At 44.2% G+C, this 23,277-nt stretch overlaps 1 protein-coding gene across 1 annotated transcript in view; it reads left to right on the top strand.

The window, feature by feature from the left end:
* The first annotated feature begins 4,041 nt into the window (after positions 1–4,041).
* The window catches only part of HTT (huntingtin), a 778,980-nt gene continuing 759,744 nt past the window's right edge, over positions 4,042–23,277 (top strand). Inside the window, exons 1-2 of the mRNA XM_078772674.1 lie at positions 4,042–4,247; positions 13,643–13,726. Of these exons, the coding sequence (XP_078628800.1) occupies positions 4,144–4,247; positions 13,643–13,726 (188 nt within the window). The 5' untranslated portion in view covers positions 4,042–4,143. The remainder of the gene's footprint in view (positions 4,248–13,642; positions 13,727–23,277) is intronic.

Below are 23,277 nucleotides of genomic sequence, written 5' to 3'. Positions count from 1 at the left end.
AGGAGATGGTGGTGCCGAGAAACTTAAAGTTGCACACCTGCTCCACCATGTTGACCAGAGGCAAAAGCTCCATCCTGTCCTTCCTGAAGTCCACAACCATCTCTTTGGTTTTTCTGATGGACAGCTGTAGATTGTTGTTGTGACACCAGTTGACCATGAGGGAGATTTCGGCACGGTAGGCTGATTCATCAAAGGAGATGAGGCCCACAACTGTCGTGTCATCTGCGAACTTGAACATTCTGACAGAGTCCTGATGGCAGTGCCGGATTAAGCCTCGGCTGGCCCTAAGGCACATTTTAAAATTTTAGAGAATGGCCTGAACAATTTAAATTAGATCTCGGGCTCATGGAAATGGACCCCAGACAAAAGATGAACTGATTCATGAACAAAATATTTAATACAAAAAAAGACAAATATTTAATGTGAAAAGAAACTACTTTCAAACTAGTTTAGTCTATACAATTTGCAGTGGAAGAATATGATAGTGAGCTGGTCCGTATGGGCAATGTCTGGTGTGGAGTCCACTGAAACGGAGAAATACCGCGACTTCGAAATCTCATCCTTTATGCGACCAAGTACTTGCTTGCCCATCACAGCAATTAATTCTTCGCAGATTGTTTTTGACAAATAAGACGTGTGACCGCGACCCCGATCGGCATGGTAATGGATGTGCTGGGACAAAAACGGATCAAACTGGCTAATCAACTCCAAAATGCCCAAGTAATTACCATTGCTGCTGGAGCCAACGATTTCGTTACGACCTCGAAACGACTGACCCCTCTCGCAAAGAAAAGTAATTGTGGCAACACAACGTGTCAACACATTTTTCCAATAGCTGCGCTGCTCCAGCATTTTTTGATGCAATTGCTTATCAACTCGACCGGCATCAGCACTCCGCTGACAAAATGTTAGAACTGATTCTATGTGCTTTGGGCTGATTTCATGGGCCTTCAAGTACTGAGCCGTATTCTTCCAGAAAGACAGAAATTAGAAATAATTTGTTTAAAATAATAAAAATTGACGAAAACTGCTGGTCCATTTTTGTGGCCCGAATTTTTGGCTGGCCGTAAGGCACATGCCTTGTCTGCCTAATGGTTAATCCGGCAATGCCTGATGGGAGATGCAGTCATTTGTATACATCGAGTACAGGAGAGGAGACGGCACACATCACTTAGGGGTTTAGAGCATCTGTTATTGATTTTAACCACCTGAGTTATATTCTGCAAGATCGAAGCATAAAGCGACATAAGAAAAATCGGGGTCTAAGGCAGTCTCCGGGGGGGGGGGGGGGGGTGGGGGGTGGGAGGGTGGTTACTCCCCCCCTCCCACAAAAAAATAGGTATTTGCTTTTTCATCAGAAATTACACATAATTTCAAAGAAACCTGACCACAACGTTCATCACCCGTGATGCACCAAAGTCTGTTCACGGCCTTAAGAAAAATCAGGGTTCAAGGGGATGTGCAGGGGTTTTGACCCCCTAAACAGGTGTTTCCTCTCTTCTCCAAAACACAAACCCCACAGCTACGTCCGCCATTAAGCGCCCGGTACTAGAGCAAAATCAAATCGGCTTGCTGTCGCCATCAAACCAACACGTCCATCGAGTTTTGTCTTATCTCGTTGACAACTTTTCGTCCGAATTCATCCACAACTTTGAGATATCCTCTAAAAAGACAGACGGATAGGGGGTGAAAACATAACCTCCGTCTCCCTTCGGTGATGGAAGTAATCAATTGATGCATTTGGGGAATATCCCACATCCTGGCCTGTGTGGATTGGACAGAGCAACGCATTTTATGTTATATTCAATCAAAAAAGTGTAGGCGGGGAGAGGTCAGGAGGAGGGGTCAGCCGTTAATCCTCTCTTGTGGACTCTCTTCCATTACACTTGGTGTGGGGTAGAGGGGTGGGAGGGGGGGGGGGGGGGGGTGGAATGGACTAGTCCAAGTTGAGGGGAAAAAATGGATCGAACCATCATTGACTCAATGTATCGACAAAACCGCTCTGTCACATTCAAACCGATTGTTTACAAACGTACTTGAGAATGTTTTGGGGGTTTTATAAAGATGTTTACTTTAAAAACAAAAAGAAAATGAACTTAAAATGGCGAACAAAACATCACGTTTCGTTTTATCGGAGACATTTTCAATGCTTTGAGGAATTAATTTGTATTTATTACTTGGGAAATTTGAAGAATTTTCAAGTATGAGTATATTGGTTGGTTATGTGTGTTATTGTCTGTCTGTCTCAATCGTCTACAGGTCACAATTCATCAAAATGGTAGAGTTGGTCTTAAGCGAAAAGCCTATTGTTTTGGGGGTCAAAAGGTCAACATAGGCCAAAGCTCAACAACTTGGGTGGAACTTGTAAAATCATCAATTTTCATCTGGTGCACTTGACATTTTAAGAGGATTTGCAAATCAGGTTATTGAATTCAACCACCAACTATTTTTGAGGTCAACATAGGCCAAAAGGTCAACATAGGTCAAAGCTCAGCAACTTGAGCAAATTTCTAAAATCGTCAATTTTCATCTGATTGATTTGAAATTTGAAGAGGATTTGCAAATCAGGTTATTGAATTCAACCACCAATATTTTTTGAGATCAAAATAGGCGAAAAGGTCAACATAGGCCAAAGCTCAACAACTTGGGTGGAACTAGTAAAATCATCAATTTTCATCTGGTGCACCTGACATTTGAAGAGGATTTGCAAATCAGGTTATTGCATTCAACCACTAATATTTTTTGAGATCAACATAGGCCAAAGCTCAACAACTTGGGTGGAACGAGTAAAATCATCAATTTTCATCTGGTGCACCTGACATTTGAAGAGGATTTGCAAATCAGGTTATTGCATTCAACCACTAATATTTTTTGAGATCAACATAGGCCAAAGCTCAACAACTTTGTCAAATTTCTAAAACCATCAATTTTCATGCTATTTATTTGAAATTTGAAGAGGATTTTGCGAAATAGGTCATTGAATTCAACCACAAACTATTTTTGAGGTCAACATAGGCCAAAAGGTCAACATAGGTCAAAGCTCAGCAACTTGAGCAAATTTCTAAAATCGTCAATTTTCATCTGATTGATTTAAAATTTGAAGAGGATTTGCAAATCAGGTTATTGAATTCAACCACCAATATTTTTTGAGATCAAAATAGGCCAAAAGGTCAACATAGGCCAAAGTTCAACAACTCGGGTGGAACTTGTAAAATCATCAATTTTCATCTGGTGCACCTGACATTTTAAGAGGATTTGCAAATCAGGTTATTGCATTCAACCACTAATATTTTTTGAGATCAAAATAGGCCAAAAGGTCAACATAGGCCAAAGCTCAACAACTCTGTCAAATTTCTAAAACCATCAATTTTCATGCTATTTATTTGAAATTTGAAGAGGATTTGCGAATCAGGTCATTGAATTCAACCACAAACTATTTTTGAGGTCAACATAGGCCAAAACTGAACAACTTGGGTGGGATTTCGAAAATCGTCAATTTCATCCGATTGACTTGAAATTTGAAGAGGATTTGCGTATTTCGTCATTGAATTCAACCACCAATTATTTTTAAGGCCAATTTTGTTTTATCGATTTTGCAAGTATTCTGCGTACTCTGCACGGCGTCTTCTTTGTTTGTTTAACACGGCTTTACAGTTGGTCTTTAAGGTTCAACAACTTAATTTTTTTCTTTTCTCTGCAATATCATGACAATAATAAGGTGAATAAGCAGTTAGACACCGCCGATTTAATTAACGCGGATTAAAAAAAAATCATTGGAAAAACCTCTTTGGAGCTGAAGTGCTATGTACATAGTTATAAAGCAGTTTAAATCTAATCTGGAAAGTGCTGCCAAGATGACCTAGGCGACCCACGTAATTATAACTTCAACTGACGGGAACAATCAGATAAATGATAAATCCTGCTGGATCAGGTAATTAAGATGAAACGACTCGTCCGTTCAACGTGCGCGAGTCTATATGAATGTTGTGAGCTCGTCGGACACGCCCATTTCATCCTTAGCCCCTCCCCTTATCCCTCACCCGGAAGCCGCGGCTCATCCAGCGCACCGCGGCACCGTTGACGTTTTGTTCGCGCCAGCTGTGAAACCCTTTCCCGTCACGTTTTCCGGCACTCCAGCGTGCAATGGCGAGCATGGAGAGACTGGTGAAGGCATTCGAGACACTAAAGGCATCTCAGAGTCCCTCAGCTGGGCCTGACGCAGAGGTTGAAATATCCGGCCAAAGGCAGTGAGTGGAAATCGTTGCTGGACGAGATCTCATGCTTTCCCTCGTTTTCTCTGTCTCCCTCCCCCATCGTTTTGCTAATTTAATCGACTCAGTTCTGCAATATTTATAAAAATTATTTTATCTCACATTTCCGTTTTACTTTATCGCATATTGCACGTGGCCTAGGAAACACCGGTTCGGTTATACACCTTCCAATTTGCGCTGTTGCATATATAAAGCTTTTTTCACACAGATATGAACATCTGGCAAGTGAAGAAATCTAGTTCGACCGACATCGAAACAATCCAGTACAAAAATACTTTTATTTGTGGAGAATATCTAGGTGGCATAATCGGACGGAGTCAAATGAAAATATCGAGAAAAATTAATTAAAAGTTGTCTTCCAGTGACGTCATCTTCTCAGTGTTTCAGTTAAGATACCCAGCACCTGAAAAATCAGTGTTACATTTGTCACGTGATTTCTAAATGCAAGGCCCTGAGATGCATCAATGTCATGAAACCTGGCATCACATACATTGCCAATGTCGTTAATTTCAGAAGGAAAAGCTAATTCCATTTGAGTAAGTTATTCTTTCAGTAATAGCCTTGCTCTTGGAGAAAACAAATAAGGTAGAGAATAATGGAATGGGAAAGAATCCCCTCGTGTTGAAGGGATTGGGTGGACAGTACATTTGAAAGGCTGAAGAAGGATTGTACAGCGGGACACCTGGAGATTATTCCACAATTGGGATGAATGGACGCAGTTGGGCAACCAGTTTGGGCTTGGGGAGGGTGAGCAGGTGAGGTTTATTGAGAAATGCAGTGACTCGGAGTGGCTAGGGAAAGGTAAAGGAAGGAGCAAGGTCAGATGTAATCTTGTATAAAAGTGTCCACCATGTTGTCATCAGTGGGAGAGTGACAATCCATGGTATGCCACCTCTTGCTGTGAGATTCCAATGGTGCAGAAGGCCTTGTTCAGAATTGTTGTTATGAGGTCGTCTTCTCCATGTCGAAGAGATGACCTTGTAAAATGGGTCTTGAAGTCCGGATATCCACCCGTTCATCTGGTCGTCCGTCAGCTTTTTGCTAATATTGCTACTCTTTCGTTGTCACCTGGCTGATTTTTTTTTTTTTTTGTATACAGAGTCGAGGCTCGTGAAAGAGCTAACATTTATCAAACAAACAAATCGAACAAACAAGCAAACAAAGTATATAAAAAGGGGAGTGGTCGACAAGATGGGGAGAGAAGGGGAGGAAGCACACAAACACAACATTTGAGGGCAGGGACATCGGGAGATGTGTGGGAGGCAGAGGGCCTGGGGGGAGGCAGGATAGGTATAAAACGCCAGGACACCAAGGACTTCCAGGAAAGAAGACAAAAGTCACCTCAAAAAAGTGGATTTGGGGTGAAATTAGCGGGGGTAGAAAAGATCAAGGTTTTGGATTGGGGAAGATAAGAGATGGTGGTGAACAGCCGTTTTAAAGACCTGGAGGGAGGAGTGGGATTGAAGAGAGTGAGGGAGTTTGTTCCAGAGGCGGGAGAAAAGAGGAATGAAGGAATGAAGGAGTGAAGGTGAGCAGAGAGTCTTGATTTTGGCAGTTTAACCATAAGAGGGTTGCAGGCAGATCTTGTGCGACCTGCAGGAATATTTGGGGGACAGAGCCCAGAGAGAGCTGGGGGAGCAAGGCCGGAGAGGAGTCGGTAGAAGACGGAAAGACCACCAACCTGCCTGCGGTGAGTAAGTGAAAGGCCCTCGGAGATAGCGTCATCGGGGGAGATTCCAATGATTCTGAACGCTTTGGTTTCAACAGCGTGAAGACGAGCTAGGTGTGAGGCAGGAGCACCAGCCCAGAGGGGAGAGCAGTATTCCATTGAGCTGCGGATGAAAGCCTTGTATGTGGTGAGGAGCTCAGGTGTGCCAAGGAAGGACTTCGCACGACGGAGGATGCCCAGTCGGCGACTGGCTTTGGAGGCCAGCTTGGAAATGTGGTTTTCCCAGGAAAGATCATGGCAGATAGTGAGACCCAAAAGCTTGAGTGACAGAACTTCTTGGAGAGGATTATTCAGAAAGTGGATGGGAGGGTTGTCCAGTCGGTCCTTTCAGAGAGACTTCGTAAGAGTGTGAGATTTGTCAGGATTGAAAGACATGTTCCACTTGTTTGCCCAGTCTGTGATTTTGTCCAGGTCTGCAGAGAGTGAGGAGGCTGCAGACTGCCAATCTGAGGGATGAGGAATGGAGCGGCAGAGAGTGGAGTCATCAGCAAAGAGATAGAGAGGATTTTGAAGAGAGTCAGAGAGATCATTGATAAAGACCAGAAAAAGCACAGGGCCCAGAACACTGCCTTGGGGAACTCCAGCCTGAACAGGAAGAGGAGATGAGAGAAACACATTCAGGGCCACACGTTGACTACGACGAGAGAGGAAGTCCGCCAGCCATGCGTGGAGATTTCCATGGATACCAATGGAGGAGAGTTTGGTGAGCAGAGCGGGGTGCCAGACCGTATCGAAGGCACGTGATATGTCGAGGGAGACAGCTCTAATTTCCTGTTTGGCATTGAGGACCTCCATCCATTTGTTGAGACAGCAGAAGCAGCATGTCCAGAGTAGAGTGACCTGGTCTGAAACCAAATTGATGATCAGAGATCAAGCCATTGGAGAAGAGGAAAGATTTCATATCCGAAGCAATGATGGAGACCATGACTTTTCTGAGAATTGGGAGAAGGCTGATTGGTCTGTAGTTGCTAGGATCTGTTTTTGCACCTTTTTTGTGCAAAGTGGTGATGTTGGCTGATTTCCAAGCAGATGGCAGTTGACCTTGAGCAAAAGAGAGGGTGAAGAGAACAGAGAGAGGGAGTGAAAGAGCGGAAAGGATTTTAGGACCCGTGGGCTGATGCCGTCAGGTCCAGTTGCAGAATCAGAGTCGAGGGTTGACAAACTTTTCCACCTTGTCAGGAGGAAAGGACACGGAGTCCAGGAGCAGCTGGGTACGACTGGGTACGGTGGGTACAGAGAGGGATGGGTTTGGGACACAAGATTTAGAGGCAAACACAGAGTTGAGGCATTCAGCTTTTTCACGTGCGGAGTCAGCTGTGTAGCCGTTTGAGGTAAGGGAGGGGATGGAGGGGGAACAAACACCAGAAACAGATCTGACCAGACGCCACCAGGATTTGGAAGAGGGAGACAGATAAGAGAGTTCGGTCTTGAGAACGGAGAGATATTGTTTCCTGGCTCTCCTGAGGGTGGACACACACTTGTTTCGGGCTTTGTGAAAGGAAATGAGATTTCCTTCCGTTGGAATTGCTTTGCAGGAGACGAAGGCACGTTGTTTCTGGGCAACAGCCTCACCACAAGAATCCGTGTACCATGGACGGGAGGAAGGGTATGACAACTGAAGACGAGATGGGATAAATCTGTGCATGAGAGAGAGCAATTTACTTTGGAAGAATTCCCAGGATGAGTTGATGTCAGAGGTGGTAGAGATGGGAGACCAGTCCAGATGATTGATGGCTGCTTGAAGACCGTGCCAGTTGGCCTGAGTGAAATGCCAGACTCGTCGATGCTGAGGAGGCTCCTTGAGAATGGTCAGAGAGATGTCCACTTTAACAAGCACATGATCAGATGAGCCGATTGGAGCAGAAGAAGAGCAGCAGACATTTTCAGGGAAGTTAGTCATAAACAAGTCCAGAAGAGAAGATGCTCCGTTGACTGAGATCCGGGTCGGGAAATTGACAGATTGTGTCAGTCCCAGTGAGTCGCAGAAGTCCTTTGCTGAGGAGCCATGGCTGGTGAGAGAGGTACCCACACCCAGCCAACTGGCATGGTGACAATTGAAATCACCACATATGAGGAAGAGAGAGTTAGGATGAGTAGACAGAAGGTGGTCCATATTATCAGACAGCGAGATGTAGATGGAGTCATCACTGTTTGGTGGACGGTACAACACACATATGAACAAGAGGTGGGAGCGAAGGGGAAGCCGTAGCCAGAGGTATTCCTGGGGGTGAGGTGGAGAGAGTGCAGTGCAGGGTGAGTGAGGAAGAGAGTTTTTGATAAAGATCGCAACCCCACCTCCAGGACGAGGCTCACGTCTATCATACCGGAGGAGGGAGTAACCCGGGAGAGATACTAAGGAATCGGAGATATCATGAAGGAGGAAAGTTTCTGTTAAGCAGATCACGTCTGGTTTGACAGAAGCAACCTGTATGGAGAAATCAGTTGAGTTTGAACGAAGGCCCCGGATGTTTGAGGTCCATACCGTTAATGAAGAGGAAGGGGGAGCATCGGATACAGAACAGGGGGGAGGAGGGGTAGGGTAAGATGTGGAAGAGGTGGAAGAGGTAGGGAGAGCTGTTGAAGGTGTGTCAGAGATAACTTGAGTAACAGAGTTTTGAAACTTGACATGAACGCGCAATCACTCAAGCTTCGATATTTCGATTTCACATCATGAGGGCTCGGGGGGGGGGGGGGGGGGGGGGTGGTACACCCTTAAACTTTGGATCCCTATTTGTCCCTTATCAACTAACTGATTGCTTTGAGCAACCCGACACGGCCCTGCTACTCAATGGTCTGCAGGATCATACGGGCTTACTTTTTTTCCTTCATATTTTAAAATTTCGGATCATGGGGTCTCTCGAAGGTGGTGGGGGTGGGGGGGGGGGGGGAAAGGTCACGATAAATGACTGCGATTCGCCAATTGGGGACCACGTAATTAATTGGTTTTACTGTCTATACTTCAGCATGCCATAATCCCTTAACTTTTTACAGTAATATTTTGGTTCTTTATAACGGTTGCTGATTCATAGAGGAAAATTTTTAAAGTTTCAAATGTTTTTGACCACAAAAGCACATGATTGGTTTCATAAAAAATGCGACAACCACAGGTACCATTTCCAATTTATTGAAGGAATGTGTTTACAGTTTATTAAAAGTGCCGAAACAGCTTAACCATACTCTACCGTGAAACTAAAAAATCCACAACACCGTCATGCTCGCGGCTCGTAGAAGAAGTTTTTTGCATACACCCAGCTGCTTTATGCATGGCTGGTGAAAGATGGGTTTTATAAATGTGTCTGGGCTTGTGAATTTTTTTTTTTTTGCGCCCCTGAAAAACCGCGAATTTCCGGAACACGGCTGCAAAAAGGAAAAAAGAAACCCGCAATTTCGCGGATCACCACCGCGAATAGAAAAAAATCTGCGAATTTGTGGGACACTTTTCCGCGAATAGTGAAACAGGTCGCATTTTTTCTACCGCGAATAGTGGAACCGTGTGTGTGTGTGTGTGTGTGTGTGTGTGTGTGTGTGTGTGTGTGTGTGTGTGTGTGTGTGTGTGTGTGTGTGTGTGTGTGTGTGTGTGTGTGTGTGTGTGTGTGTGTGTGTGTGTGTGTGTGTGTGTGTGTGTGTGTGTGTATTGCGGATCTCGAGCCCGTTGACATACTGAGGGGGGGATTAAGCCCTGCTCCCCCTCGAGCTTCGAGTCCACGAGGCCGCCCCCACGCTATACTCGTGGAGGACGGATTGCTGGGCAATTCCAGCCGCCGAACCCACAGCTAACGCGTGGAAGGGTTTCCGGTCACAACCCGAGTACCTTCAACACACGCCGCCGCGAGAACGGGGGCTGAACCTCACACGAGTCACGCGGTATGGTACGCCCTGCGGTTTGTGCGTCGCATAACTCGTGCCGTTAATCACTGAACCCGATCGAGCGGTTTTAACTCTTGCAATGCGAGGCCAATGGTGAAGGGACGAAAACGGCCAAGTTGGAAACAAACACAGGACTTATTCACAAATATACAATGGTGATAGAAAAGGGACACAGAGGAGAATCTTAACCACCTTACTTGCGTTCCCCAGACAAGGGCCCTCAGACTCGTTCGGGAAGGGGAGGAAGAGGGGGATGTGCACAAAGCACGGCCGCTTGGTGCAGTTCGCCTGGACGGCTCGTTGGGCGTTTCCCCCCCCCCCCCCCCAAGGATGTTCGCGGCAGGGACGTCGATCTCAGTCGTGCACGAACGGGAATCCACGGAGCGTGTCCCAAAGCCAGCGAGGCAAAGTGCACGTGCAGGGAGTCCAGGCAGAGGTCATCAGAGTCCAGGGGGCGCGTTCAGAATCCCGGGACAAAGAGTCTATATTAGGGAGTCCAGGCAGGGAGATCGTCGGGCCAGAGAGAGAGAGTTCGGGGGTCCGGGCCGGGTTCTATATCCCCCGGAGTCCCACCAGAAGGTTCCACAGGCCTCCACTGGCCGCCGGGGGTCACGTGTTGTGATAGCCCCTCATTAGTCACTCCCCTTAGCTCTCATTGGCCACCGTTCTTGGCCACTCCCCTTAGCTCTCATTGGCCGCCGTTCTTGGCCACTCCCCTTAGCTCCCATTGGCTGTTTGCTGCTTGCCAGCCACGCCCTCCAGCTCCTCCCTCGGGCCTGTTAGACTTGCCCTAGGCCCATTACATGGCATTCCAGGCTCCAATGAGGCCTACCTTACTCCACCTGCCTCAACGCATACTAACACTGGGAAGGAGACAATACTTCACATTTAATAAGAAATAACTGACTAAGTGAGGCAACATGTTGTGGTGCAACTAACTAAAGGGGGGGTTGCCTTTATTCCAAAAACCACAACAATATATATGTGTATATATATTTATATATTTATATATATTGTTACGGTTTTCCGCCACCCTTCCTACCCTTACCAAGGGGAGATTAAGCCCCTTGTTCTTTCTGGGCCGGCATAACCGAGACTTGAAACGCCCCTTCCGGGCAAACGCAAGGTAGGGTTTCGGGACCAAGTCTCGCACGTACCTAAATACCTGCACCGCCACGAAAGCGGGGAAGCAATCCTCGCATGAGCCACGTGTAATTTGAGTACACCGAGCGGATTGCGTACCACGTGGTCCGTGCAGTTTTCTAGTGTTGGAACCCGATTAGAGCGGTTCTATTCGTACCACGCTTAGTCAATGAGGGAAAACACGAGGCGGTCGAATAAAGAATGAACAGGATTTAATTATTATTATTTACACAATGTACAAGTCGGTAGAAAGCAGACACAGAGCAGAACTTAAGCAGTCTTATGCTTAATACCCAGACACGGGCCTGATGGCACTCACAAAGGGGAATTGCAGGCAGGATGATGTTCATGCGCTGCCTTGGTCGTCCAGGATCGGCGGCCCGGCGTTCTCTCCACGGTCCCAGCACGTCCCGCGAAAATGGCAAGCAGGTGGTGGAAAGGATCCTCGTAGCGCGTCTCTCGAACAAAAGGGCAGATGATGAGGCAGGAAGGTGGGAGGGAATGTACCCGTCTCTCGGCGGCTTTCCACAGCGCGTTCAGTCACCAGTGCGCTATCACTCACTTAACCCAATGCAATAGAGGCTCAGCCTCAAGCTCAACCAAGCGTCCACTTTAATACGAGCGCTTATACTTGGTTCATGCGCGCCTTTCTCCAATCTCGTAACTCTCATCAATACTCGCCTCTCCAATAGCTCAATGCACAAGCTCACCTCTCCCCGAACTGCGCTCCGAACTTCTCAACTGCTCGACTCATTGCCCCTGGGGGCTTTGCGCAACAGGTTATATGGACATGCCCTGAGCCCTCTCGAACGTTTCAACCACGCCCTGTGACGCATTGCTGCAGCCACTCCCTTTGAGCCCTGATTGGCGGCTGGTGCTTACCGTCAGCTTCTTCGCCGCCCTCATTCGGTCCCGACTCGAACTGCCAGACCTGCCTCGTGTTAATTCGCGCGAAAAAGCCAAAGGCAGCACAAGGAGGCAATGGAGGCATAAGGCAATGGAGGTGGCATAAGGCAATGAAGCAATGAAAAGGACCTAACTCTCATTTTTCTACTCGACGCAAGACTACCTAACACAGGAAAAGGACTATTCTTACACATACTATGAGATAACTGCACTATCGCGAGGCTACATGTTGCAATGTGACTAACTATGAGGGGGAAATTTAACCTTTATTGTACAAAACTCAAAACCGCATCTATATATATATATATATATATATATATATATATATATATATATATATATATATATATATATATATATATATATATATATATATATATGTATGTATGTATGTATGTATGTATGTATGTATGTATGTATGTATGTATATCATGATATCTCAGTTATGGATGTATTCGGACAAAACTTGGGAGATGAGTTGGTTAGCCAGGTAACAAGAACAAGCCGATTAGATTTTGGTTTCGGGTCCGGATCCAGGTCTTGCCTATGTTACGGATCCCGGATTTAGGTGAATTACTATTCATGCCATTGCTTATTAATGTTTATTCTATTAAAGGTTGTTGTGGTTAAATGGTTAGAGAGGCTCCGGATAACAGGAGACCGGAAACGGGATAGTGAACCGGAAGAAAAAAAAAGACACGAGGTCCGGGAGAAGCGGCTATCTTCTTCTTCCTCGCCCAGCTCCGACGCGAGCAGGGTCGATATTGATTAGCGTTGGGAACGCTGAGTTTGAAAAGCCCGTCTGGCGAGAGGAGTTACCTGCGCGGGGTGATTTCCTGTTACGTGTCAGGTTGCCGGGGCTTCCTGGAAGGAACCAAGCATCCGGCACGGTTCGCCTCGACGCCTCCGAGGGCGTGTACGAGTCGCACCTTGGGCCTCGCGCGCTTTGCGAGCCGCGCTTTGCTTTGCCCGCTTTGCTTTGCAAGGAGGTGTGCGCTGCAGCAGCTGTTCCCGGTACGTGACGTGCACGTTTGGAGCACGTCAGCCAGGGGTCCGTTCAACTGCCCGTGTGCGGAGAAGTCGACCTTCACCTTGGTCTGGAGGGGCCCAGAGACATTGTGAGGGACAGTGACTATTGAGGGGTCGTGAGTGGGGAAAGGGGGGAAATATATGAGATGGCCATCTTAGTAAGATTGTTGATGGATTGTTGATTGCTGATGATGGATGGAGAATATATTATTAATTAATCCGGATCCTTGGTGTGGGGTTGCTTATTGACCTGAATTGTTTGTGTCTTTCATATTGATTGCATTACGAAAGCGTATAAATCATACTTTTTCCTGGCGGGGTCCTCCCACGGTCCGGGGGTCACCAAGACCAGGTAGTTACCGGGAGGACCACGTAACACCGATCATTCGGACACAAAATGTAAACTGTTCATGGCGGAGGTATGCGCTCTGCCGAGGGCCGTTCTAGTTTAGGTTGTTTTTGCCTACCTGATGAATATGTTGCCCTGCATTCCAGGTTTTCTTGACTGATTTGATTTATTTGAATGATTTGGAGATGGAAGTTGAGAAGTCCTGGGTACCGTAGAGGTTTCAGTTTCTAGATTATTGAGTGGAGTTGAAAGTCATAAGAGAATGTGACTTGAGTTCCATTCATTGAACTTGAGTACTCCAGGCCTGGTTATCATAGTCTGACACTTTCGTGTTGTTTTGCTTTGTAGGAAGAAAGATGTACCTGCAAGCAAGAAGGAGAAAATCAACTACTGCCAGACAATCTTGGAAACGGTCTTAGCACCTTCAGTTCGGTAAGTGATATGACCCTCAGTCTACCTTTCAATGATAGCAATTGATTGATGTATTGCTGCCTGTAGGAGAGGTGTAAGGGAGTTGAGAGATGGAGATTGATTGAAATACATATATATATATTTATATATACTAGCTTGGCTCGGCTCGCTACGCTCGCCTCGCCTCACCACGCGGCGTTTTTTTTTGTATACTGAATCGAGGCTCGTGAAAGAGCTGACATTTACTTCACAAACAAATCAACCAGACAAACAAAATTTATAAAAAGAGGGAGCGGAAGACAAGAGAAGGGGAAGCACACAAACACTTGAGAACACACAACATTTAAGAGCAGGGAGATGTGTGGGAGGGAGAGGGCTGGGGGGAGGAGGCGTGGGAAGGGGGGGGGGGGGGTGGGAGAAGTATAAAACACAAGGACACCAAGGACTTCCAGGACAGAATTTGGGATTTCAAAAAAGTGGAATTGGAGTGAAATTAGTGGGGATAGAAAAGATCAAGGTTTTGGATGGGGGAAGATAAGAGATGGTGGAGAACTGCTGTTTTAAAGACCTGGAGGGAGGAGTGGGATTGAAGAGAGTGAGGGAGTTTGTTCCAGAGGCGGGAGAAAAGAGGAATGAAGGAGTGAAGGTGAGCAGAGAGTCTTGATTTTGGCAGTTTAACCATAAGAGGGTTGCAGGCAGATCTTGTGCGACCTGTAGGAATATTTGCGGGACAGAGCCCAGAGAGAGCTGGGGGGGCAAAGCCAGAGAGGAGTCGGTAGAAGACGGAAAGACCACCAACCTGCCTGCGGTGAGTGAGTCAGAGGCCCTTGGAGTTAGCTTCATCGCGGGAGATTCCAATGATTCTGAATGCTTTGGTTTCAACAGCGTGAAGACGAGCTAGGTGTGAGGCAGGAGCACCAGCCCAGAGGGGAGAGCAGTATTCCATTGAGCTGCGGATGAAAGCCTTGTATGTGGTGAGGAGCTCAGGTGTGCCAAGGAAGGACTTTGCACGACGGAGGATGCCCAGTCGGCGACTGGCTTTGGAGGCCAGCTTGGAAATGTGGTTTTCCCAGGAAAGATCATGGCAGATAGTGAGACCCAAAAGCTTGAGTGACAGAACTTCTTGGAGAGGATTATTCAGAAAGTGGATGGGAGGGTTGTCCAGTCAGTCTTTTCGGAGAGACATCGTAAGAGTGTGAGATTTGTCAGGATTGAAAGACATGTTCCACTTATTTGCCCAGTCTGTGATTTTGTCCAGGTCTGCAGAGAGTGAGGAGGCTGCAGACTGCTGATCTGAGGGATGAAGAATGGAGCGACAGAGAGTAGAGTCATCAGCAAAGAGATAGAGGATTTTCAAGAGAGTCAGAGAGATCATTGATGAAGACCAGAAAAAGCACAGGGCCCAGAACACAGCCTTGGAACTCTGTAACTGCCGTTACAGAGGAACGGGCTTATTTTAGCTGAGGATAATGACTGTACCTGAATTGGTGTGTTGTCATGATTTACACCAATCATAATACAAACAATTATTTTGCACAAATGTATTAGTGGTGTTTGTGATATTACATTTTAATAAGCAATTTTGCTTGAAGATTTTGGTTTAAAAAAAAAAAAACAATTAAAAAAAAATCCTCTCAGCACATACATAGGGGAGGGGTAGGTGCAAACTGGAAGTTTGGGCCGATTACACCTCAACACCATGTAATTTCAAACACCTCATCACCAACTAATTCAAAACACATTCACCACCAAGTAACTCAAAACACCTCACCATCACGTAATTCAAAACACCTCACCACCAAGTAATTCAAAACACCTTACCATCATGTAATTCAAAACACCTCACCACCATGTAATTCAAAACACCTCACCATCACGTAATTCAAAACCACCACCCCGTTATTAAAAACACTTCACAACCACGGAAACAAAAGTTTCAGGTAGTAGTTCAGTGACAACAGACACTGCCCAGATGTGTAGATATCTATCTATAATTCCAGTAATCTCTGTGTGTCTGTGTGTCTGTGTGTCTGTGTGTCTGTGTGTCTGTGTGTCTGTGTGTCTGTGTGTCTGTGTGTCTGTGTGTTTGTCTGTGACCGCTGTTTCTCGACAACCACGGGTCCGATATACTTGAAACTTGCCAGGTATATTGCTGGGGACCCGAGGATGTGCCTTTTCAAGGTTTGAAATTAATCGGACAAGTACCTACCGAGCTATGTCCAAAAAACGCTTCAACCAATCAGAGAGCAGCGAGCTATCACGTGTGCCGAACCGTTAATGCAATGCAAGCGTTAATGCGTTAATGCAAGGCTTTTCTTTTTTTCCCTCTTCTCTTTCTACTTTTCCTTGCGATTAAATTGCAAACAGCCAAAATACGTTGGCGCTAATTGAATAATTGGCCATTAACACTAAAATAATCGTAACTGCGATATGCCAACTTCCGGACAGTGCAGCCTTCCCTGTTGTTGTTGTTTGCAGCAGCTGTTTGCAGCAAGGCAAGGCTTTTCTTTTTTTCCCTCTTCTCTTTCTACTTTGCCTTGCGATTAAATTGCAAACAGCCAAAATACGTTGGCGCTAATTGAATAATTGGGCATTATGTTTTACAACTAATAAAAACGAATTTGCGATTCATTCGCTTTCCTGCGCGTTTGTGTACGCGATGGCGATTTCTTTACCAAACTCCGGAAGCCGTTCGCTTTGGACCGAACCATTGCATGTAAATAGAGGGGGGGGATTGTCACCACTCGCAAGCCGTTCGCTTTGGACCAAACCATTTCATGTAAATAGGGGGGGGGATATAATTTTAGATATATATATAGTACGGGCATGCCCTAGTATAGATAAATGACTGTACCTGCGTTGCTGTTTTCTCATGGTTTACACCAATCATAATTCAAGCAATCATAATGCACAAATGTATTTGTAATATATGTGATATTGCATTTTATAAACAATTGAAGTTGAAAACTTAAATTGAAAAAAAAAAAAGTTCCCCAAAAAATTCCAAAATAACAAACAAAAAAATTGGTACATTTTTCAAATAAAATACCCTCAGGACATACCGACGGAAGAGATAGGTGCATACCAGAAGTTTGGTACGATTTCACAAAATTTGAGGGAGTAGTTCAGTGACGAGACAAGACAACACAAGACAACACACAACACAACACAACACAACACAACACAGACACTGCACAGATATATATATACTAGCTTGGCTTGGCTCGCTGCGCTCGCCTCACCAAGCGTTGTTACTGAGGAACGGGCTTATTTTAGCTGAGGATAATGACTGTACCTGAGTTGCTGTGTTGTCATGATTTGCACCAATCAAAATACAAACAATTATTTTGCACAAATGTATTTGTTGTGTTTGTGATATTACATTTTTATAGGCAATTTAAGTTGAATGTTTTTTTTTTTTAAGAAAGAACCCCTCAGCACATACCTAGGGGAGGGGTAGGTGCAGACTGGAAGTTTGGGACGATTACACCTCACCACCAAGTAATTCAAAACACCTCACCACCAAGTAATTCAAAACACCTCACCACCAAGTGATTTAAAACACCTCACAGCCATAAAACACGTAATAAAAACCTCACCACCACAAAATTAAAAACACCTCACCACCACGAAATTAAAAGCACCTCAACCATAAAACACGTAATAAAAACACCTCCCAGCCACGAAATTAAAAACACCTCACCACCACGTCATTTAAAAACACCTCACCACCAAATAATTCAAAACACCTCACCACCAAGTAATTCAAAACACCTCACCACCAAGTAATTCAAAACACCTCATCACCAACTAATATCAAAACACCTCACCAGCACATAATTAAAAACACCTCACCGCCATGTAATTCAAAACACCTCACCACCACGTAATGCAAAACACCTCACCACCTCATAATTCAAAATACCTCACCACCACGTGATTCAAAACCACCACAACGTTATTAAAAACACTTCACAACCACGGAAACAAAAGTTTGAGAGAGTCGTTAAGTGTCAACACAGACACTGCCCAGATGTGAAGATATAAAGATAAATGACTGTACCCGAGTTGCCGTTTTATCATGGTTTAAACCAATCATAATTCAAACAATTATTTTGCACAAATGTATTTGTAATATACGTGATATCACATTTTATAAGCAATTGAAGTTGAAAATTCTTTTTTTCCCCGAAAAAATTCCCCCCCAAAAAAAAAAAAATTGGAAAACTTTTCAAAAAAAATACCCTGAGGTCATACCGACGGGAGAGATATGTGCATTCCAGAAGTTTGGTACGATTTCACAAAAGTTTGAGAAAGTAGTTCAGTGACGACAAGACACAAGTGGAAAGAACTGGGAAGTGGCCGTGTGCTGTGTGCAGGAAGGGTGTCGGAGTGAACTCCATTCAGTGTACAATGTGCGCTGAGTGGGTTCATCAAAAATGTAGTGGTCTGAGAGGGTCATTAACCAGTGTGGCAGCTACATTCAAATGTAAGGTGTGCGCAGAGGGAGCTGCAGATGGAGGAAATGTTGAGTTGGATCTTGGAGATGGCGTGAAGCTGGAAGGTGTGAAAACATTTTGCTACCTCGGAGACATGCTGAATGGAGAAGGTGGATCAGACTCGGCAACGGTTGCTCGAGTGAGATGTGCATGGAAGAAGTTTCGGGAACTGAGTGGCGTGCTGATGAGGAGGAGAGTGTCGCTGAAGCTGAAGGGAAAGGTGTATGCTGCATGTGTGAGAAGTGTTATGATTTATGGGAGCGAGACATGGGTAATGAACGTAGAGCAGCAACGAAGGCTGGAAAGGGTGGAAATGCGAATGGTTCAATGGATGTGTGGAGTATCGTTGAGAGAGAGGAGGACAAATGATGAATTGCGAAAGATGATGGGAATATTGCCTGTGATTGATGCTGTGAAGAGGAACAGGTTGAGATGGTTTGGTCATGTATTGAGGAAGGATGAAAGTGACTGGTTGAGAAGAGTGATGGAAGTTAATGTAGAAGGAAGTAGAGGACGGGGAAGACCGAGAAAGACTTGGCTAAAGATGGTGGAAGAAGAAATGCGGGCAAGGGGGTTAACAAGGAGAGATGCAGAAAATAGGGCAAAATGGAGAAGATTGTCATGGGGTCCGCAAGGCTAACCCCCGCTCTAGCAGGGAAAATTGCCTTAAAATGCATGTTGTTGTTGTTGTTGACGACAAGACAAGACAAGACAGACACTGCACAGATAAATATATAGATAGACTAGCTTGGCTCGGCTCGCTGCGCTCGCTTCACCAAGCGTCGTTACTGAGGAACGGGCTTATTTTAGCTGAGGATAATGACTGTACCTGAGTTGCTGTGTTGTCATGATTTACAGCAATCATAATACAAACAATTATTTTACACAAATTTATTTGTAGTGTTTGTGATTTTTTTCATTTTTATAAGCAATTTAGGTTGAAGACTTAGGTTGAAAAAATATATAGAATTCAAAAAAGAACGCCTCAGCACATACATAAGGGAGGGGTAGGTGCACACTGGACGTTTGGGACGATTACACCTCACCATCACTTAATTCAAAACACCTCACCACCAAGTAATTTAAAATACCTCAACCCCACGTAATTTAAAACACCTCACCACCACGTGATTCAAAACACCTCACCACCACGTGATTCAAAACCACCACCACGTTTTTTAAAACACTTCACCACCATGGAAACAAAATTTTCAGGGAGTAGTTCAGTGACAACAGACCCTGCCCAGATATGTAGATATATAGATAAATGACTGTACCTGAGTTGCTGTTTTTTCATGGTGTACACCAATCATAATTCAAACAATCATAATGCACAAATGTATTTGTAATATACAATTATAAACATAAACATAAAATAATTATAAACAATTGAAGTTGAAAAATTTTTTTTTTCCCCAAAAAATTCCCCCCCAAAAAATATATATACAGTAATACCCCGGCCTACGTCATTAATTGGTTCCATAAGCCGTGACGTAACTCGGTTTTTGACGTAAACCGGGCGTAATGTCTTTTAGCTCTTTCACGAGCCTCGATCTTGTATACAAAAAAAAAAAAAAAAAAGCCTTAAAAATGCCTTAAAATGAAGACAAACACCGTAAAACTAGAGTAAATAACTCGCGAAAGTATATAACTATCGCTAAACCTTAAAGAACACTTAAAAACACATTTTTGTCATATTTTTTAATGAGTAATGAACACAATTAATAAATGAATTTGTAAAGAATAATAAATAAAATTAATAAGATTATGTTATTCACCTTAAACGTGGCGTCTCTTCTGAACACAAACACACATTTTAGCAGTCTTAGCCGTCGGCGCTTTTTCAGTGACGTATGCGAGAATATGTTGCCTATCATGAATGATGGTCGATACCGTCGACCGTAGCAGCCCTAAGGCATAGACCTCATCGCGAATCGGTAAATATCAACAGAGGGCGCTCCACCGCAAAGCATGATGGGATCGAAAAGGGGGCAATGGTAAATACGAACCCAGAAGAGGAAGCGTCTGTCTACGATCGACGCTGTGTTTACGGAAAGGAAGATGGCTCATGTGAAAGAAATTCAGCGTTTTTTGGCATTAAAATCCAGCGATTTAAAGAAATATTTGAGAGAAAGGGGGGTTCCCATTGGAGAAGAGAAACAACCTGCTTATGCAAGAACAGTTCCTGAATGTTGAAACCTCGATTGGCCATACAAATATCGCCGGGCTGGAACTTGTCTACAATGTTCGTCGTCTTTACAATTTTTTTGTCCGACGTGTTTCCTCCTGTAGGTTTGGAAATGTATGAAATTGTTCCGCTAGGTGTAATACCAACAAGGCACTTGAGAGTATGTCTTGACATATTGGCTGTACACTTGCGAAAAAAACTTGGGAGACGGTGCTTTGTCCTAATCCAAAGCGAAATGCGAGGTCTTCGTCGCGAAGATTAAGCCGAAGCTTCATGAGTGTCATGAGTAGTTGATCCTCTAAAGATTGAGATCGCTTAACTCCAAGTTTTGTAGTATTGTTTATTTGCCAGGTCTTGTCTTCCATTGATAATTTCCCCTTATAATAATGAAGGTTCTGTGCATGAGGGGATACTTCTGCTAATAACCACTTAAACAGGTCATAACTTGGTAAACCTGTATAAAGTTTCACAAGTTCATCACAGTTTGCTATGTCCGAAACAGTAAGCTTCTTGTTACATACTGCAATGGCGGCTTTCAGTTTTGCGACGGTGTCCTTGGCTTGCAAATACTGGCTCATGAGCTGATCACAATTCACAGTTAATTTGTCACAGTAAAAAAGTCCTAAAAGTAGTTTAAAGTGGTAAGGATCACGTAGTGTGTCAATGTAAACAAGCAGTCTGTCAAAGTGACAGCGACCGCCGGCGGCGCTATTGCCCCTTTCCGATCCCATGACGCATTGCGGTTCCAATTCGCGATAAGGTCTATGCGCTATCACCGACACTTTTTCACCTTTCATACCTTTTAATCAGATTTAACTTATCTTCCATCGTAACCACATTACGCTTGGAAACACTAGCATTATCCTTCTTAGGACCCATGGCTAACAGACACAGTAAAGGAATACTGTACGTCACCTCTGTTTTGAATGAGAACCAGCAGCTGCGTGTACGTACAGTATACTGTACATACATTTTAATATTTTTTAAATGTGCTTTTTATTGTATTTTAAATTGTTTTTTTTAGCTTCTTTTATTGTTAATTTATGTACTATTTTATTTATTTTAAATATATTTTTAAGGATTTTTTTTCCCCCATGTCTAGGAGTGACATAAAGTCGCACATAATGACGTTCGCTGAACTGAAATTTACTCTAGAAGAGTGGTGTAAAGTCGGATTTGACGTAGGTCGAAATGGCGTAAAACGGGGTATGACTGTATTGGAAATTTTTCAAAAAAAATACACTTAGGACATACCAATGGGAGAGATAGGTGCATGCCAGAAGTTTGGTACGATTTCACAAAAGTTTGAGGGAGTAGTTCAGTGACAAGACAACACAAGACAGACACCGCACAGGTATATATATATGTATATATATATGTATATATATATATATATATATATATATATATATATATATATATATATATATATATATATATATATATATCGATATATCGATATATATATATATATATCGATATATATATATATATATATATATATATATATATATATATATATATATATATATATATATATATATATATATATATATATATATATATATATATATATATATATATATATATATATATATATATATCGATATATATATATATATATATATATCGATATATATATATATATACACAAAGAATTAAGTTAAGCACCCCCCCCGTTTTTTTACAACCTCGCACATTACAAGTTTGTTGTCGTCAAAACAGTGTAATATACCCATGATATTGCTATATTTTCTGGAGAAGTGATATTATGGTCACATAAAAACATAACAATCATGCCGTTTTCAATATTTTATTCTGAATAATTTAAGGTGAAATTTTTTGGGAATTTTAGGCATATTTTCACCTCAATTTAAGTATGGAGCTATAGGTCCATCACGGACAGTGTGGATGACGTTTATGTTTTCTAACGTACAGTCATTGTTCTGAGAAGACCTCTAGCGATCTTTGCGTCAATAACGTGTGTAGGACCCACGTGATCGGATCACTGACTCAACCCTACGTCTCATAGACCCTGTAAGCCGTCGTATGCGTTGCTGTGGCAGGTTGTTCCATTCCCGATGTAATGCACGTTCCAATTCATCCAGATTGGCTATTGGAGGGACCATCTTCGCAATTTGTCGTCCCAACATGTCCCAAACGTGCTCGAGGGGGTTCAGGTCAGGACTGTACGCAGGCCAGGGGATGGTTGTCACAGCACCTTGCTCCAGCAAGGCTCGGACGCGTCTCGCACGGTGAGGCCTGGCGTTGTCATCCATGAAGATGGGTCTGCTGGCGAGGGTGTGGTCATCGAAGTGCGGGATTACGGTGGTATTCAGGATTTCCTCGGCATATCGCTCTCCGTTGAGGTTACCTCGCACAGTTATCAGGTCCAACTTACAGTCATGGGAGAAGCATTCCCAGACCATAATCGAGCCACCACCAAAGGGTACCGTTGGTTGAATGTTTTTAGGTGCATACGCGGTGTTTTTGTGGCGCCACACCCGAACACGCCCATCTGTCACGTACAGCAAGAATCGGCTTTCATCCGACCAATGAACTCGCCTCCAAGACCGGATGTTCCATCCACGTCGCGCTAGGCACCATGCCAAACGCTCCCTCTGATGTCGTTCGAGTAGCCTTGGACGCTTGATCACTCGTCTTGACCTTAAACCGGCCGATTTCAGGCGGTTCCTCACGGTACGGTGACATAGCCTTCTGTTGGGCAGCCAGTTGTCCTTCAGGAAATGGCTCGAGGCGAAGGGATATCGTCGCACCAGTCTCAAAAGCGCTCTATCTTGGCGGACTGTTGTCACGCGAGGTCTTCCAGACCTTGGGCGGTCCTTCACCGCATCCGTTTCCTGGTGTTTCTGCACCAACCGACT

Source organism: Myxine glutinosa, chromosome 2 (genome assembly GCF_964187855.1).
Source record: "Myxine glutinosa chromosome 2, kmMyxGlut1.1, whole genome shotgun sequence".
Classification (NCBI taxonomy): Eukaryota; Metazoa; Chordata; class Myxini; order Myxiniformes; family Myxinidae; genus Myxine; species Myxine glutinosa.
The sequence above is the reverse complement of the archived record's forward strand: the minus strand, read 5'-3'. Positions and strand labels throughout refer to the sequence as shown.